The sequence below is a fragment of the Aythya ferina genome, assembly GCF_964211825.1.
Source record: "Aythya ferina genome assembly, chromosome: 3".
NCBI lineage: Eukaryota > Metazoa > Chordata > Aves > Anseriformes > Anatidae > Aythya > Aythya ferina.
Window position 1 is genome coordinate 72,198,028 of NC_140298.1, and position 17,558 is coordinate 72,215,585.

Here is a 17,558-nt window from a genome sequence, read left to right on the forward strand (position 1 = left end):
AAGTATAATAATTAAATAAATAAAAGAAAGAAACCCGGGGAGAAACAGTTCCACCACGGTGGAGCTGTCCGGGGGAGCCGCCGCTCCCTCAGGGCCGTGAGGGGAGAGGGAGCCGCAACGGCCGTTAACGTCCACGTGTGTGTGTGGGGGGGCGGCTGGGGTGAGCCTTTTGGGGTGTTTTTTGCCTTTTTACACATTATTATCGCTAACAAACAGCAGGGAAAGGTTGTTTTTTATTTTTTTATTTTTTTTTTAGACTTTCCGCACCTCTTTGCGGGAGGACACCCGCAGGGGGGAACCGGCTCAGTTCGAGCCCGGGGGGGGGGGGGGCGCGTTTAACTCCCTCCTCCACCCGGTTACAGGACGGGGGTGGGAGGGTGGGGGGGCGTGAGGCTGGGAGGTGGCCGTTAACGGCCGTTAACGGCCCCGCCACGAGCGCTTATCACCGGCGGGGCGGGCGGAGGGGGGGGGGGGGGGGACCGGAGGACGGGACAAGGGAAGGGAGGCGAAGCCGCGCCCCCCCCCCGCCCCCCGCCCCCCTTCCCGCCTCCCAGCCGGCAGCCAATCAGCGGCGGGGAGAAGCCCTCGCGCCGCTGCCGCCCCCCCGGGGGCTCCCCCCTTTTAAATTGAAGGCGGCGGCGGCGGCGGGGGCGCGCGTGCGGGTGTGCGCGCGCGTGTGTGTCTCGGGGGCGCGCACGCCCGCTCCTTCAGCGCCGGGGGCGCGCTGCGGGATGCCCGCGGCCAGCCAGGGGGGGAGGCTGTGAGGAGAGGAGGAGGAGGAGGAGGAGGAGGAAGGCGGCCGAGGATGGCGCCGGTGAGCGAGCAGCCGGCGCCGCAGGGCGAGGGGGGTCCCGCGGGCGCCCCCCCGGCGGGGCTGCGGCAGGAGAACGGCGGCGAGAGGGGCCCGGCGGGGGGGGAAGGGGGCGGCGGGGCCGTGCCCCAGCCCCTGCCCCAGCCCCGTGAGGAGGCGGCGGGAGCTGGGGAGGGTCCCGGTGCCGGTCCCGGTGCCGGTGCCGGTCCCGCCGAGCCCCCCGAGGGCGGCTGGGGCTGGGTGGTGATGCTGGCTGCCATGTGGTGCAACGGCGCCGTCTTCGGCATCCAGAACTCGTGCGGCGTCCTCTTCGTCTCCATGCTCCAGCACTTCGGCGGCAGCCAGGACCGGCAGATGGCCTTCAAGACAGGTGAGGAGGGGAGGGGGGGGGTGTGTGCTTCTCGCCTTTGCAGCGGCTCGTCTGTCGTAGGGAATCGTAACGAAGTTGGTTCGTTTAGGACACAGCTCAAAATGTTAAAAAGGAGCGCTGAAATAGCCAGCGTTGCCTCATGTGTTTTTGTTTCTTCATAATAATAAAAAAAAGCGTCCCAGTGCAATCGCCCTGCTGAGGTGTTAGCCTTCTAGGAAACTTGCAGCACAGACTGGCTACAGACCTTTAAAGCAGCTTTGGAAATCGTCTTCCTCAACTCTGGGGCAAGTTGGACCTGAAGTTGAGATGCAGGAGAAGAGCCCATTCCCTCCTCGCTCCCCCCAGCTTAATATCTCTGTCTCGAGTCAACAGCCAAGGCAGGTGCTCACCGAGTAAGAAAGCTGTGGTGGAGCACTAACTGCACTCTCCAGTGTTTCAGCTGTTTGTGGTGCCAGGTAAGGTGCCCAGCTCCACAGCTCTTGAGCTGGGAAGGTGAGGTGCTGTGCCCGTCCACACATCAGGCGTCACAGCGCCTGCCCCCAGGGGCAGCTGGATGCTCGGGGCCGGGTGCCTGGTCAGAGGAGGTGCCCAAAACACCTGCACGTGGGGCTGGGAGCCACTGGCAGGTCACAGGTGAGAAATGACACCGGTGGCTGCTGCTCACTCCTTTCGTGGGGCAGAGGGGTAGCTGCTGCTTCTGGGGACCTGGTTCTCTGCTGACCGCCTTCCAAAATACAGCACTTGTGCTTAAAAAAACGTGACTTGTTAGGTTATTGTGTCGAAGTCAATCAACAAGAGGAGGGAGGATTGGGATTGCTATCTTCTACCCTCCAGAAAAGTAATTGCGCCACTGGTTTGAAAGTGAGGTGGGATTGAGGGCGTGCTCCACCCATGTTTTTGACACTTCGCTCAGCCTCAGAGAAGGGGGGGTGGGACCTGTTTTTGTAGCCTAGTTGTTTTGCAGCCTGTTCAGAAAAGCAGGAAGAGTTTTGAGTCCTGTTGGATGCAGTCACGGTGACCTGCATCACTTCTTTCTTCTGAACTTTATTAAAAATAAGCTACAGCTGCATTCTGGTTTTGTTTGTCGACAGGTGTGCTCTGGTTTGGGCCATGCAGATGATGTTTACTTTGCTTCTTTTTGATTCAAACTGGTGTAGGTTCAGGGGAAATGGCCTCAAATAGCTTCCTTGACTAGATAACTTGTGTGTGCATGTGAGGAGAAGGGACTGCAAATACAAAAGTGCCTCCTGCAGCCAGCAGAACTGCAGCTATAAAGCTGCTCTCTCTTCTCACACCTGAGAGTACCCTGATGAGGGTAGGCACTGCAAGGACTAAGCAGCAGCTGTCAAACACAGCTTTTTGTTCCTTGATGTTGGGTTTTTGTTGTCTTAAACTGCTTGTCTGCTGTTTGTGATCTTGATGAGGGTAAGACCGAGAGTCAAACTGAACTAAAATTTTGATGCAATATTTAGTTTGTCAGACAGGGGATTTATGCTCAGGAATGGCAAATTGCACTTAGGGTTGCTTTTATTGAACCGCTGATGGATTAGATGGCATGCTGGAGAGAGAAGGGATGGCTAATGGATGAAAATGGATGAAGTCAGTATGATTTTAGTGTTAGAGAAAACCCCAGCTGGATCATTCACAGGGTATTGATGATGGTACTTAATCTAGTTAGTCTCTTGTTCAAACTGACTGCAGCTCGAGCTTGTGAGTCAGACTTAGTGGATCTGAAAACTGGGATTTGTAGTGAAAGTTTTCTTGCTGTATGCTTCTGCTTTGAAATATAAAGTTTAATACTCAAATCTCTGGGGAGAGGGCACCTTTAAAATCCAGAATGGTGATTTGTGAGAACCATAAATATTCCAGATAACCTTTTCTGTGACCCCCAGCTGTTTATTCATAGTACTACAGAATCCAGCTTTTTAATATAATTACAAAATTACTTAGCTGTTGGCAGAAGCATGTGTGTTGCTGGAGGTTTTTGTTTAGGACAAGCTAGTCGTTGTCTGCTGACTAGTGTTTTCCTTGCAAAGAGGAACGAAGTAGACTATAGCACGTGCTATTTTTGTTATTTTTTTTAAATGGACGCATACTTAATGTGCACGAAAGGCAAAACAGGAGGAGGCAGAAGGGAGGAGAATGCAGTCAAGAAGCCTTGTAAATAAGGAGTGGGAGGAACCAAAAGTACAGGCAAGGCAGCTGGGCTATCTCCAGAGTGCAGAATCCACGCTGGGTAAACAAGCTGAGTAACTACACTTAACATTGTTGCAGGATTTAGAATGATTGTTACTGGAAGAACTGACAGACTGCTTCACACATTCAAAATCTCTCCGAGGGGCACCTGATTCCAACATAGTTTTGATGAAAAACTTTTCACATAACTTGTATACAATACTTTGTTAATTATATTGCTCAAAATAGAATTGTCTTCATAACTTAAGTAATGCATTTTGTAAGCATTTATGTTTCCTTGTGTATCCATTTCTCTTTTTTTTCTTTTTTTTTTTTTTTTTTTTTTTGTTCAAAAGCTAAATGATGCATAACTACAGAAAAGTTCCTAATGCTAAGTATCAAGCTTCTAGAAAAATGTGCCTGCAGTCTCAGGAAACCAGTCCTTTCACTGTTTAAAGCTCATTGCATTTGAGAAACAAGTTGGGTGGAAAAAAGATGTCAATGAAATATATCACAAGAATCTCATAGCCCTCTTCTCTTTTCAGAGAAACTTGTCAAAACAAAGGTTTAGTTTGGAAATTTGTTGTGTGGGAGGCTTGAGGATGGTCTGGCTAATAAGAGGTCAAGTGGTCTACAAACAATTCTCCCTTGGCTTGGAGCAATAGAGGTTGGATGGTGAGACTTAGACAGATAAAAATCCAGACCATGTTTTAATTAATAAAATGGATATGATGAAAGAATAACTAGTTCCATAAATTGATGATTATAAGGTTGTAATAGAGTAGTGCACATCAGAGCAGCTTGCTTAGTTAAATTAGTGGGACACTAGTTATAGTCATTCTAGTACAGTCCTGTGGTATGCAATATGTTTTTCAGTGGAGTCGTGAATTAGCAAATATAGCAAAAATGGCAAACTTAAGACTCTAAGGAAGAGGTGTGCTTGTACCAGTTTATTTTTATGGCCATCTTTAGAAGTAGTACTTCAGTTTCACAGGTATAAAAGCATAAAAATGACTGGCTTCTGTAATCATTGTGCACATAAGACACAGGTGCCTCAAGTTATGCCCTTGCCTTTCAGACAAACTGCATGCTCGACAATCTCCTTCAACCAGATCCTCATAAATGCAAAGATTTTTACTGTACTTTATTTATGAGGTGACAAGCTGGATGAAATCAAAATGCTATTGAATGTTGTACAATGTAATTTGCTGTTAGTGTACGGTGACGTTCTGCTAGAGCTGGTGGTGCTCTAAACAGCTAGCTGTGGTGTAGTGCCTGCCTGTAGCTCTGCTAACCTAGTTACATGCATCAAAGTAAATAATGAGTTAACGAGTTAACGTGAGACTGAAATAGTGTAAAACTATTAAATGAAACTTTTTTTGGCTTAATTTTTATTCGTAAGAGAAATGTATTGCTTGATGGCTCTTAAGACAGTGTTAAAACTGTTTCCTAGCCTCACCCTAAAACAGCAATTTCTAAACTCTTATTGAGCACTCTCATTTTTAATCCAAGTAAGAAGCATCACGTGGTTGGACTGTGCTGCAGATAGAAAACCTGGATAGAAACCAATCTGATTTCCAAGTAGCAGAAGAAACTTTTTTCCTTCTTTGGTTTGAACATCTCATCTAAATGCTTTGCTGGGCTGCCATCTGACATTTTACTTTCAGGTGAAGTGGCTTAGGACTGGTGTGTCTGTGTGCAGTGCGTGGCTGGTGTGTATATGTATTTTCATGTGTCCCCCCCCGTGTCTTTTCCTTGGATAAACCTCTCAAGTCTTACCAGTTTTGTTCCACGTGGAATATTTTCATGCTGTTGGTTCATGCTTTTTCTGTACTATTGTCTAATTCTTTTATAGTCTTTTGTAAGACTGAGAAGAAAGGTACTGTGCCTCATACTCCAGATGAGGCTTTACCATTTTATGGCATCAGTTTTGTTGGGATTTTGCGTTATCAATATTACCTAATGTTGGCTGCTTTTTGTCAATACCTGCACGTAGTGCAGTTCAGATAGCTGATTTTGAAGCCTTCCACTATGTATTGCTCCTTCATTTTCAACTTTGTTTTGGTTAATTGGTCCCAGTAGTCTGCTCACTTTCTTCTTATTCATCCATTTTGGCCAGTGTTCTTTGATGTTCCTCAAATCCCTTCCTGATTTTAAGCTAGTCTAAATAACTGCTGTCTAAAGAGGAAGTTAGCAAATTGTATGTTTATTAATATACCCTCTTGCTAGACTCAGCAAGATGGACCAGTGTTGTTTGCCTAACCATAATGGTAATTTGTCTTTTAACTTAGTCTACTTTGCCCCCAGACACTAGTTTCCTGGTAGTATTCAGTCTTGCTTCTCATTATTTGATTGCTGTAGCCTCTTGTGCTGCAGCATTGTTAAAGGTTCACTTGAAGTTTAAATGATATCAGGCTCCTTTCCTTTTATTTACCTACTGGGTTTGCATGCTGAAATGTGATTGACCATTCTCAAACTGTATTATAACACACTTTTAAAATGTGTATACTTTTTTTTTTTATGCAGTTTGGGCTAATGTGGTAATTTCAGGTAATCACAAACTGGCCAAGGTTGGAAAGGACCTCTAGAAAAAATTGTTGCAGCCTCTGCGCTCGCAGCTGTGTCCACAACAGCAGGGTGCTCAGGACTGTGCCCAGCTGGGTTTTGACTATCTCCACTGCTCCCCTAGAGCTCTGCTCTAGGCCATCACCTTTCCTTGTGTGAGGGTCCAGAAGTTCTGGGAAACTTCGTGTTTCCTGAACTTTATACTGAAGTTTACTGTTCAAAGAGGAGCCTGAAGGTAATCTGAACTGAGGAACCGGGTGGTGGGTTCAGGTTTAGCTGCAGAATTGTTCTACTGTTGGAAGCCTCATCTCTATTTCAGTTCCTCATTTCTAGTGTGCTGTGGCTTAATACTTATAAAACACTAGGATGGGAATTGGTAAGAGTATTTGATCAGTCAAGTGAAAGCATCTTTTGGTTTGCTGAACATTAAGAAAATTTGGTAGTCAGAGCTCTTGGTACTCTCTTGCCATTTACTTTCACAAAATGTGATGTAACATCACAGTGAAGAAGAGAAGGGTTTCAGTCTGGGTTATGAATAACAAGTTTTAATAACAACTTTTAATAAAATCCCATCCCTCAAAAATCTTGTTTTCTAACAAGATATTCATAAAACTGTTTCTCAGACTGGTTTGTGTTACTAAGGAAAATAAGGACTTCCAATTAACATTCATTATGTTTAGCAAGCCATTGCCCAATTTGATATTGTTTCTTCTGTATGAACTGTAAGAAAGGAGATGGATTGATGACTTGCATCCAAGGTAATGTGGCACTTGCTGATAATAAAACTGATTTATTTTAGAACTGCTACTGTGGTAGAAGGAATAACAGATTTTTTTCATAGATCTTTTACAAATTCTTAATCTTTTGTTTTGTGAACACACATGGTTAAAGCAGCTGCAGCCTATTGCATTTTAATCTCCAGCAAATATATACAGAAAGGATAATGCTATGAGGAAACATTCCCTTGTGATCTTACATTCTGTTTTACTTCCATAAATCTAATTTATTAGATAATGGGAGTTCTGTTTTATATCCCGCCTTTAATTTTCATGGGAACTGGATAGGAATGACTTGTTGCAATAGCTAAGTTAGAGTAGCAGCTCTTCAGCAAGGATGGGACCAATTTAAAAATCATCAGTATTAGTTCCCACACATGGGAAGAGACTACTGGGATGTTGACGCCAGCCTCTTGCTGTTATTAGCAGCATGTCTCTGATCCCATGGAGCGTGGTCTCCCTTAGGTGGACTTGGACTACAAGGTATAAAGCAAGTTTCTTGTTGCCTTGTGGCTGTAAGAAGCAGGACCAGTGAATTTTCTCGCTAGCTATCTTTTGCAGTGTGCCTATGTTCAGTAGGGTTGAATCTGAAGCATGTACGTGCTCAAAGTACTCCAGGGTATGTTTTTTCCTTTTGCATTATTAAGGACGTTTATGTGAGGAACAATAAGTAATTTAAAGCACATTAGCTCGTTGTTTATTATTATTTGAATTTTGAACTAGTGGTGCTCTTGTAAAGTGGGCAGTAAAGTTCATTCTGTCTCATGGTCTGAATTTCAGTTATTTAATACAAGATACTTCACTAATAAGGATCCAAATAGAAAATGCAACTGGATAAGTACCCTAAAAAACAAGTTTGGTGACACATTTATAAGATACTTAATTTTTATTTTTTCTACTTTATCAATGCAGTGAGTATGAGCAGGGATAAATCTGCGTGGTGGAATGTCCCAAATAAACTGGGATCTTTAAGCTTTGTGCTTCTACAGCCTAGAAGGAAAGATCATTCCATTCCTTTGGAACAAAACAGCTTTAATAATTGCAAGTTCATTGTATGATGACAAGGAACACTGGTTTTTGTGTACAAGGTAGGAAAGCTGCTCTGTTGCACAACACCATTTCTCAACTGTAACACCACAAAAAGGATTCCTCTAATGAGAGAAATCCTCACTTGCTCTACTGAGTATTGCGCTGAGTGCTTATGAGCCAAAGAATCCAAGGAAAAAAGCAAATGGAACATTAAGATTTATTAAAGAATGACTTCTAGTGAATATTTAGATGGGCCTTCTCTTCAGAGGCTTTTTTTTTCTGTGCTCTCTGGTACTGGCATGGCAGAGCCCAGCTGTCCTTGGATTGACTGCTGTGAATTTGCATTGTTTATTTTCTACATCCAGACATCTACGATCCAAATGTCTCTTAAATAGCTTCTTCGTTTGCTCTGGACTAGAGTCAGGATGGCAGCTAAGTTGTATATAGGATAAACAATTTTACAACAAGAATGTTGGTATAAAAGAGAAACTGATTTCATATGCCCCAGGAGGCCTGTAAATTCTATTGAAAGCATCAGCAGTCTGACTGTTCTTGGGCTGTACAGCCAGGGCTTGCTTATGACACAGGATCTTGTTGCTGTCTAATTAAATGTGCTGGGAGAACAACTAAAACATTACGGCATCAAATAATAGTGCAGTTTAGTTCAAAGTGGGCTTAGCAGAATCTCAATAGGATGTAGAAGTGAGACCGAAAGACTACTTGTTGCTGTGATTAGTGCATACTATGCTGGTTTCAGCGTGGTTTGAGCTGGTTGGTGACACCCGCTGCTACCTAATGCTGTTTTTCTTTTCCTGAAAAGAAGTTGTGGTAATGGCGCCTTACCTAAAAATGATGCTAACATCCAAAGCAAGTGCGAGTGAAATCAAGAGCCTGAACTATGGTGCATATTTTGAACATGTCAGTGGTATGTTGTGTCATGGTTCAGAGTAACAATCTTCCCAGAAGGTCAATCTAATGTTCCTCTATTTTTCCCCAAATGTTGAATACATAACTTAAAATGACTTCTGGGTTCTGTTTCAATTTATTTGTGAAAACACTGCCTGTGGCCCCTTGAGCTCATTTGTTTGAGGTGTCACGTGTGACAGAACTGAAGAAAATTGATTTTAAGAAGGCATTTATGGTTTGGGCACATAAAAGCAAATTGAAATTGCCCCTTATTCCTTTGTACCTTTGAGTTATTTCCTATCTTCGAAATATTTGTGTAGCTTAGACTCTTGAAAACCCAACATAGCATTCCAAACATGAAAGAAATTAAAACTATCAGCTTATAATTTCTGACACAGCTGGGTGCAGGCAGTGATCTAGAAAATTAAATCAGCACTAGGAAGTTGTCTGGAAGCTTAAATGTGCAAGCTTGAGATGGGTTTTCTAATCCTATCAGAGTAACCCTAATTTTTACAAATTGAAGCATGGAGCATTAGCAGTTTTCACACCTCTGTACATATCAAAATCTTTTGTTCATAGTGCAGCAGTTTAATGAACCTATTTAGTTTCATGCAGTGAAATCACTGACCCTTGAAGGTGTGCGCCGAGTGGGGAGGGAGTCAATGACAGAATGGGGTAGCTTAGTGGGAAGGCTGGAGCAGTACTGTGCAAAATTGATAGGGACAGTGTTACTCTATGTATCCATAAGAGTTTATTCAGTGTGACCTAACTCTGGTGTTCAATTTTTATTACTTTTTCTAATAGTAGCTACTCATTTTCTTGTTTAAAGTCACTTCATAATTGTAAAGCCTTTATCCTTTGAAACTCTAATGAATTTCAGTTCAGTATTACTTGTATACTACGAATGTTTTGTGGCAAAAAACAGTACCATGGGATGTTAGAGCTAGCCTCTAGGCTGGTCTCTGATTTAAGGAGTATAGGTTTGAAGGTATTAAGTTTCATTTTCACCCTCAGCAGTTATTTCTGGCATGTGCTAAAATCATAAATAGATAAACTATATATAGTTATTCCCCTCCTTGCTTTTCTTTTTTCCTGGTTTTATTTGGATCACTATGGGACTGTTGAAGCCAATGTGACTGTCTGAGGGCTGAAGTATGTTCTGGAAGTCAGAACTGGGGTGCAGTTGGAGCCTTCCTAAATGGCACTGCTGCCAAATCATTCAGTGGTGTTTGGCATCACGTTCTACCAGTAACACGTGCTCTGCTTTTATCGGTGTTTTTTCCTCTTGCCTTATTCTACTCGTCTGTTTTGCTGTGTTGAAATGCAGGGCAACACGGACACTTTCAGGCAGCACTGCAAAATGAGTGGTGTTTCTCCAGCAGAGACCTGCCAAGGTGCGGATTCAGCTCACAGTGTGTAGTCGATGGAGATCCAGGAGTATGTTCGATGGGATCTGCGGAGTTGCTCAGCTGGCCAGGTGCAGGCCTCTGCTTCAGGGTGGACTGATGTACCTTGCAGGTTACCCTACATGTGCTGACTTGAGTGGGAGTTTTGACTCCTCTCTCACACAGACACCTGCAATTGGATGCTTTAAGGTGGAAGTTGAATCCCACTCAGTGTCCCGTGTCTCATCTGAGCATTTCATATTTGTTGGTGAGCACAACAAAAATGTCATGTGTTTGAGTACCTGTTCTGTTTGTACAGTCCTAGCTCTGGCAGGAACAGAACCCATGCTCCCTGACATTCACACCATTTCAAACTAGTAGATATCACACTTTCAAACTCAGTTAGTTGGATCTTTAGGGTTTTTATTATCAGAATTATCTTCCAATTTGAAGGTTCATCAGAGTCTGTCAAGATCACACAGAAAACAACACTCACGGAACTGTGTGATGCTCCAGTGTTGCGTGTAGTTTAGCTGTATTCCATGGGCTGTCTTCCATGTGATGCCTGAGCTTCAGCCTCTAATTGCTCTAGAACATAGTTCACGTGTGCATGGAAAACAGGCTGTTGGAGGGCTCCCATGGCCAATGCTGTTCTGTGATTCTGTTTCTCAGAAAGACTCTCTGAACTACACAGTAGTTCATTTCCTTAATGGAATGCATGAATTTGTTTAACGTAGTTCTTAACAGTTAGGCTATCGTTGTAGGTGCTGAATTATTTTCAGTCATTTCTGGCAATAAGGAGCTTTTTCAGGAATGGTTGCAGTCAGTGGTTTCTTAATGTGCAAAGTTAAGCTACACAGAAGAAAAATCAGTATGAATATCTCAAGGCAGATGAAGTAGTTTGTCAGCCTAACGTTGGTAGAGCTCTGAAGCATGTTCTCAGAGGCAAGGTGTAGCTGTTCAGTGTGATTTTTTTTTTCTTATCTGTAACCTCCTGGCTTCCAGTTTTGATATTGGCAGGATTATGGGTCCTGGCTATACATAACTGGTGCTGCCTGTCTGCTGTGTCCTAGCTCTGGAGAGTGATTTCATGCATGCTGAGCCCTGGATTTGGTAGGAGCTGAAAACTGGAAATTGCTGCTTTTTTGAAACTACTGCTCTTCTGCAAGTTGTTGTGGCAGGGCGTAACACTTTGCCACACTATCTGGGAGATGCCAGCTGGCACCTGCCAGTTGCTATTTTTTTAATTGTAAAATATTGGCTGGGCTAGTGTGCCATAGGACACTTCTGGTCATCTGTCGACCTTATGAAGATGACTACCTGTAAATGAAGTTTGGAGGTTTTCCAGGTGAAAACTAATATCTATATTAGCTGACTAGCATTTAGCTGGATTATAAGTGAATAGAAGTGCAAGCATTTTGGTAATATTTTCTTATTCTAAGGAAAAGACTTCAGAAAATATTCTAACAAAACTGGAAAGTATTCAAGTTTTAACAAGAACTTAGAGATACTTATGGATTATATTGGTATTGCAGGTGAGATAGTAGGAAAAACAATTGAAAAACTGAGCTTAAAGCCTAAATATATGCTGATTAAATATAAATATATGCTGATCTCTTGATTTTAAAAGTCCTGATTGTTTCACATCAGGAGTCTCATTTTTATATAAGCTAATGCATACTAAGTGTTTTTTAAATTTGATGTGTTATACTTGTTCTTGTGCTTTCAGTGTCTATGAAAATAGATCAGTTGATACAAAAATAGATCATTGGAATAGTGTGCTGCGTTTTGGCTTAAGCAGGTGTGAGGAACTAGTGTTGCTCCCAAGTTGCTGCATGCAAATGAAGGCCCCCTTCTTTCTTTTCTTAGAACTTGGTGTCTCAGTCCAGGCTTTCCCCCTTCCAGATACTGAGCAGCATCTGGAAAGGTCAGTGCTGCCCTATTAGGAAATGCCTAGAGGAGTATTTTAGTGTTTTATCTTTCTGAACTTGTTCACTTCTCTGAAGTAAAAACGTTATCTAGCCAATTCATTTCTTAAGAATTTGTTGTTGTTGTTTTGGTCCTCAGCAGCAAGATGTAGGGGCTCTGACTTCCTGTGCGTATGGGTGCTCTCAATACTTTGCTGATGCAAATAGCCACTGTGAAGCACAGCTTTCTACAGTTCCTGTAGCTGACTAGTTTGCAATTTGTTGCTTTTCCTGGCACTCAAACCAGAGAAGAAATGCAGGAAAATGAGATTAAAAATGAGATTACTCTTTTTTTTTTTTAATTTTACTAGGCTTGCTATTATTTTTTACTACATCTATTTTTGCATTCCTTTTATTAAATGAGGTAAAATGGTTTTCCATTTTCAGTCGGAAAGAGGGAAAGGTAAAAGTAACTCTTTAATCCAATTAATGTATTTTCCTGCTTTGATTCATTGTAATGACTTTGAGCATCTGGTAGCAATGAGCATGAACTGCTTAAAGTCACGGAAAACCAATCCCCATTATTTCTGCTCATTGAAGAGAATAAATGAATTACCAAACACTAATCTTTGGATAATTGCTCTATAAGCAGGACATCTTAGGTCTTAGAGAAATTAGTTTTGTAAGTTTATAGAACTGTCAGAACTGGTGAACTATTAAAAAAAGGTTAACAAAAGATGAGTAGAAGCTGGGCTTTCTTTTTTGTTCATAATTATTGCAGTTGAACCTTTTGGGATGTGTTTAAGGATGTACTTATTGACCAAAGTTGAACCAAAGATGGAAACTTCTGTGGACATTTCTGACAGCAAAAAGCTAGAACATATGTGGAATAAGGTACAATATGAATTGCTATTATATGACCAGACCATTTGGAGTTACTCTTGTTCATGTTGGGTTGATCTTCAGACACGAAAGGGGTATGTGCTTTTTAGCTTTGGCTTTAGACCGTTTAGCCTGTGACATTATGTCCTGTATGTAGTTTTCCTGATTCTCCCTTATTCAACATAACATAGGCGGGTTAGTTTTCAAGTTCTTTTTGTTCTTGATATCTGGTTGTACTTGCATTTTGTCTTTTAGATACAGGTACCTGAAAATCATGTTCCTTGTCACTGCTGGATGACACTTCTTTGCCTTTGGAGAGCAGCCTCAGGATGCTAGAAGACATTATTCACAGCTTGTATATTCACAGCTCCTACTCAGTAGCCCAGAGCTACCTTTGCTGCTTGGACCTTGATGAAGTCTTTTTATGTCTAGGAGCAAACTTCTCCCCTCCTCACAGCCACAAACTAATTAGATAAAAAAAAAAAAAAACTCAAATACACCTTAAAATAAAAAACAAAACTCTTATCAGGTCTTCCTGCTGACTTATTATTAAAAGTTAAGGATATTTGCAGGATAATTGAAGAGTAATTTAAGTGCTTCCTGGATCTTTCCAACCCGATGAGTATTTTCTGTCTCTAGATTATTGTTATAGAAATTTTATGCTTTTTTTTTTTTTTCGGGGGGGGGAGCAGGGCTATAGAAATCTGTATTTGCCTCTGTCGAATTGCTATTTTGCTGTTGATCTTTTCAAATGATACGATATGTTCCTTCTGATTTTATTACATTTTGTATATTAGGATTTCTATTACATTACATCTTTGATTAAAATTCCACAGGGATTCTGGCAAAGGGATGACAACATCCTGGTTAACTCAGATTAAATACTCTGGAAGTAATTGTCCCATGCAGTATGTTTCTGCCTGTTAATGAGAACTCTACGTCTTTCCTGTAGACAGCCTTTTCATTGTGGGATCTCTGCTTGAGACTTCCTCAATTTGGAGAATTCAGTTTTATTTGATCTCCTTTCACTTATTTTAATTACTGTCAAAATATCAGGATATAACAGACTTAACATGTCCTTCCAGAATATTAATAACAGTGTACAAAGTGATCCCAGTAAGTCATGCTTTACTTCCATTTTGAGTTGTTGCAGAATTTCATGCTAGTGTTGCTGTAAGTTCATTTTCCAAGCCCCATTATGAATAGTAGGAGGAAAAGCATTCAATATTCACAAGACTTCTTGAAGTGCAAACAATTTTAACCAGTTAACAACAAATGCTTCTTTTACCCCTAAGGGCTATACCCTCCACAATCCTAAATGCAGTCCAGCTGAGACCTCAACTGGTCTGGCTGTGCTTTTAAAACCACTTTTCCTTAGACCCAGCCATGCTCAGACCCTCAGCTGGGTGGATGGGTGTTACAGCTGTTTTTAGTTACACACACTCTCTCTTTCTTAGTGTGCTGTACATATTTGTCTCTCCTGAGGCATATTATAGCAGGCACTTGCACTCCCCTCCCCGGGAGCAAAGGGTGCTAATGGCCCCGCATGCCTCCCAAGGGCTACTGAGAATGCTTGTGTTGAGCAGAAGAGGGCACAGAGGCTTCGGGAGCACTCCTCGAGAGTCAAGGATCCACAGCTTGATACAGACAAAGTATGCAGGGTTGCGTGTTGCAGATACTAGCTGTAAGTACATAATGTCTTTATTTGGAATACACAAACAAAACTGCTTCTTGCACGCAGGGACTTCTGTTTCTGAATACACGCACAGACATTTCTAGGAAGGTGTAAAAGAGTCAAATGCAGCCTCCTATTTTCAGACCTTCATAAAACCTGTAGACAGTGGAAACTCGATCATTAAGAGGTCAGGCATGGTATTTGCCATTGCAGATACAAATTTTGATGTTAATATTGGTTAGCATCATTGATTCATGAAAATTAACCTAATTCAAGACTGACTGGAGTAGACATTCCTGTGGATTTTGTCCACTTCATGTGTTTTTAAATCTATGGCTCACCTGCACCGTATACATGCAGTTGTCACTTGCAAAAAAAAAAGAAAATGCCCCCCATATTTTCCTTGGGTTTATAAGTGGTTTAACACTTGTCTTTCATAGACCACTGCTAGTAGGAACTTGTTTGATTTGGTATTTCCTAGTATCTTTTTATTGCTATTTTTTTTGCTGACCAAGGGAACTTGGGGATGGAATTGCTTTATACCTTTCTTGTGCATGTGTAAGAATAATTCTGGTGGCTATAAAACAAGATGGCTCAACTTCTGAATTACACAAAGTTGCTGTACACATAGGAACTTCTGTATAGAATTTAAGAGTTTTGTGTGTTTTGTTTTTAATAAGCAGAAATACTTTTATGGTAGAATAGAGCAATTGTTTAGCACCATGGGTATAAATGTAGGTCCTGAAATTGCAGTCTTTGGTATAAAATAGCTACTTTAATTGTCAGAATGCACTGAAGTTCACAAATGAAATTAAACATGGCACAGTATAAATAAGTCTGCTATTCTTGTTGATGCTGGGCTTTGCTTTCCGAGTTCTTTCTGTAGTTACAAGGGTGAAGTTTTATTGGGTACACAGACTGTTAGAACAGTTTGTTGATTCATCTTTACCATAGCTATCATAACTTCCTGCTGGTGTATTGGATGGATGTTTTGCCTTTTAATATGTTCTAGGTTTTTGTTTAGAGACTAGGAATTCTATCAAATTTTAAAAATCAAGAACTCCTTTCATGCAACTGTTCATATTAATAAATCAATACTAATTCCACAACTCTTACATTACTGTGCAGGACAGAAGTCAGATTCCTGGGAAGAACTTGCATTCCCGTGCTCTGAGGCTTCCACATCCTTCTGTGTTAAAATGTTTGAGACAAAACCTGTTCTCATCCAGAGTTTAACTTTTGAATGCAAACTGAGAACACCGAATCATAATGAGATTTGGTAATGTTTAGTGGCCATGTCCATCCCTGACCATATGATTTGCTGTCTTTTTTGAAGGGCCTTGAATTGTTGTGATTAATGAGTGGTTAAATTCTACCAGTGTGCCTGGTGGCATGACTGTGGTTGAGAAACAAATGGTTTTAAACCCGATTATAATTTTTTTTTTGTATAATTGAGTTAAACTTTTTGTTTTCAAGTTAGCATTTTCAGTGGTATGAGAACTCATCCACAGAGAACCAGAAGCTTCTGACGGAAATATGTAAATCAAGTATGTAATTTGCTGGCAGATTAGATTATTAAAATCAGTGTTTTGTTTAGTTATCAGCTTGAGCCACTTGGGAGTGAACTATAGAATGTTTCAATCATCACTGAAATGTCACAAAACACGGTTGTTTTTGTTTGTATTTGGTAGCTATGGAGAAGAGTCTCACTGCATGGAAACATTCCACTAACTCGATTTATAATGCTGTGCTTGCATGGAGCCTCCAGCTAATTGCCAGAAAGATCTATGGTCTTTCCTTGCAAGTGTCCTGGCAGCTCATCTTAGAGGAAATAGTCCTGTTTCACTCAGTCTTTCGCTGGCGTCTGTGTTCATAGAATCAGAGGATAATTAAGCCTGGATAGGGTCTCTGGAGACCATCTTGTTCAACCCCCAGCTCAGAGAGCAAGTCCAGTCAGGTCAGATCCCTCGGGGCCTCGTCCAGTCAAGTTTGCAGAGGTTCCACTGTTGCTCTGGGCAGCACATTCCAGTGTCTGACCTCCCTCCTGGTGAAAAATCCCATGTTCTGTCATGTCTCCTGCCTCTCGGCCTTTCGCTGTGCTCCCTGGAAAAGAGTCTGGTTCTGTTTTCTCTCTATCCTTCTGTTTTCCCTATATCCTTTAGGTAGTTGTAAGCAGTGCAGATCTTACTGCTGCCTACAACCTTAGGTAAATCATTGCAAGGATGAACAAAACTCAGTTCTCCCAGCCTTTCTTCATATACCAAATGGCCCAGTCCCTGGTTGTGTTGGTGGCCTTCTGCTGCACTCTCTCCAATATGTTACAGTCTTTTTTCGTTCTGGGAAGTAGAAAACCCATCACAAGTCCAGATGCAGCCCTATGAAAGAAGCATGCCCACTTCCCTCAACCTCCTGGCATTGCTTGAGCTAATGCAGAACTTTTTTTTTTTTTCCTGAAAGCCAGATTGCTGAATCAGATTCAACTCATGCCTAAGTTCCCTCCATCTCTTTTTGCAAGTCTGATTTCCAAACAATCTGCTTGCAGCCTATACTGGTTCCTGGTTTTTTTTTTTTTTTTTTTTTTTTTTTCCCAGGAGCAGGACTTTACTTCTGCCTTTAAACTCATTGTTCCTCTTGGCTTGTTTCTCAGCCTGTTAAGGTTCCTGCTCACAGCAGCCCTGTCCTTCAGCATGTCGTTCACTCCTTCCAATATACTGATGTCCCAACTCAGTGAGTGCAAAGTCTTTCTTTTCATGTGTATTCTCTCTTGTAAAACAAGGTGTATGGCTTTACTGGTACACAGCACTGAAAGACTATAATGCTACACATTGTGACTGGATCATGCACAAGCAAAAAGAATAACATGAAAATAATAGATCACACTTACATCAATTTTAAGCCAGTGTTCTTTATCCAATACCAGTAAGTAAGAGATACTTAGGAAGCTTAAAAAGTATTTCTTCCTGTTGTATGCTTTCTTCCCTTTTCAGTTTTAGGACTTGGCAAGACAGAGAAGCCCACCCTATATCAATTGATTTCTTTTTTTTTTTTTTTCCAAAGACACTTAATACGTTTTGGAC

The 17,558-nt window shown here is 41.8% G+C and overlaps 1 protein-coding gene and 1 long non-coding RNA gene across 3 annotated transcripts in view; both read left to right on the top strand.

Annotated features, from left to right (window-relative positions):
* The first annotated feature begins 671 nt into the window (after window positions 1-671).
* The window catches only part of SLC16A10 (solute carrier family 16 member 10), a 67,069-nt gene continuing 50,182 nt past the window's right edge, over window positions 672-17,558 (top strand). Inside the window, exon 1 of the mRNA XM_084513603.1 lies at window positions 672-1,181. Coding sequence (XP_084369729.1) covers window positions 806-1,181 — 376 coding nt within the window. The 5' untranslated portion in view covers window positions 672-805. The remainder of the gene's footprint in view (window positions 1,182-17,558) is intronic.
* On the top strand, window positions 5,092-16,084 carry LOC311433910. Of its 2 annotated transcripts, none has more exons than XR_014691049.1 (2): window positions 5,092-10,285; window positions 13,062-16,084. It is a non-coding gene; the product is annotated as an uncharacterized lncRNA (long non-coding RNA). The 2 variants fall into 2 exon arrangements; XR_014691050.1 differs by lacking the exon at window positions 5,092-10,285 and adding an exon at window positions 11,146-12,818.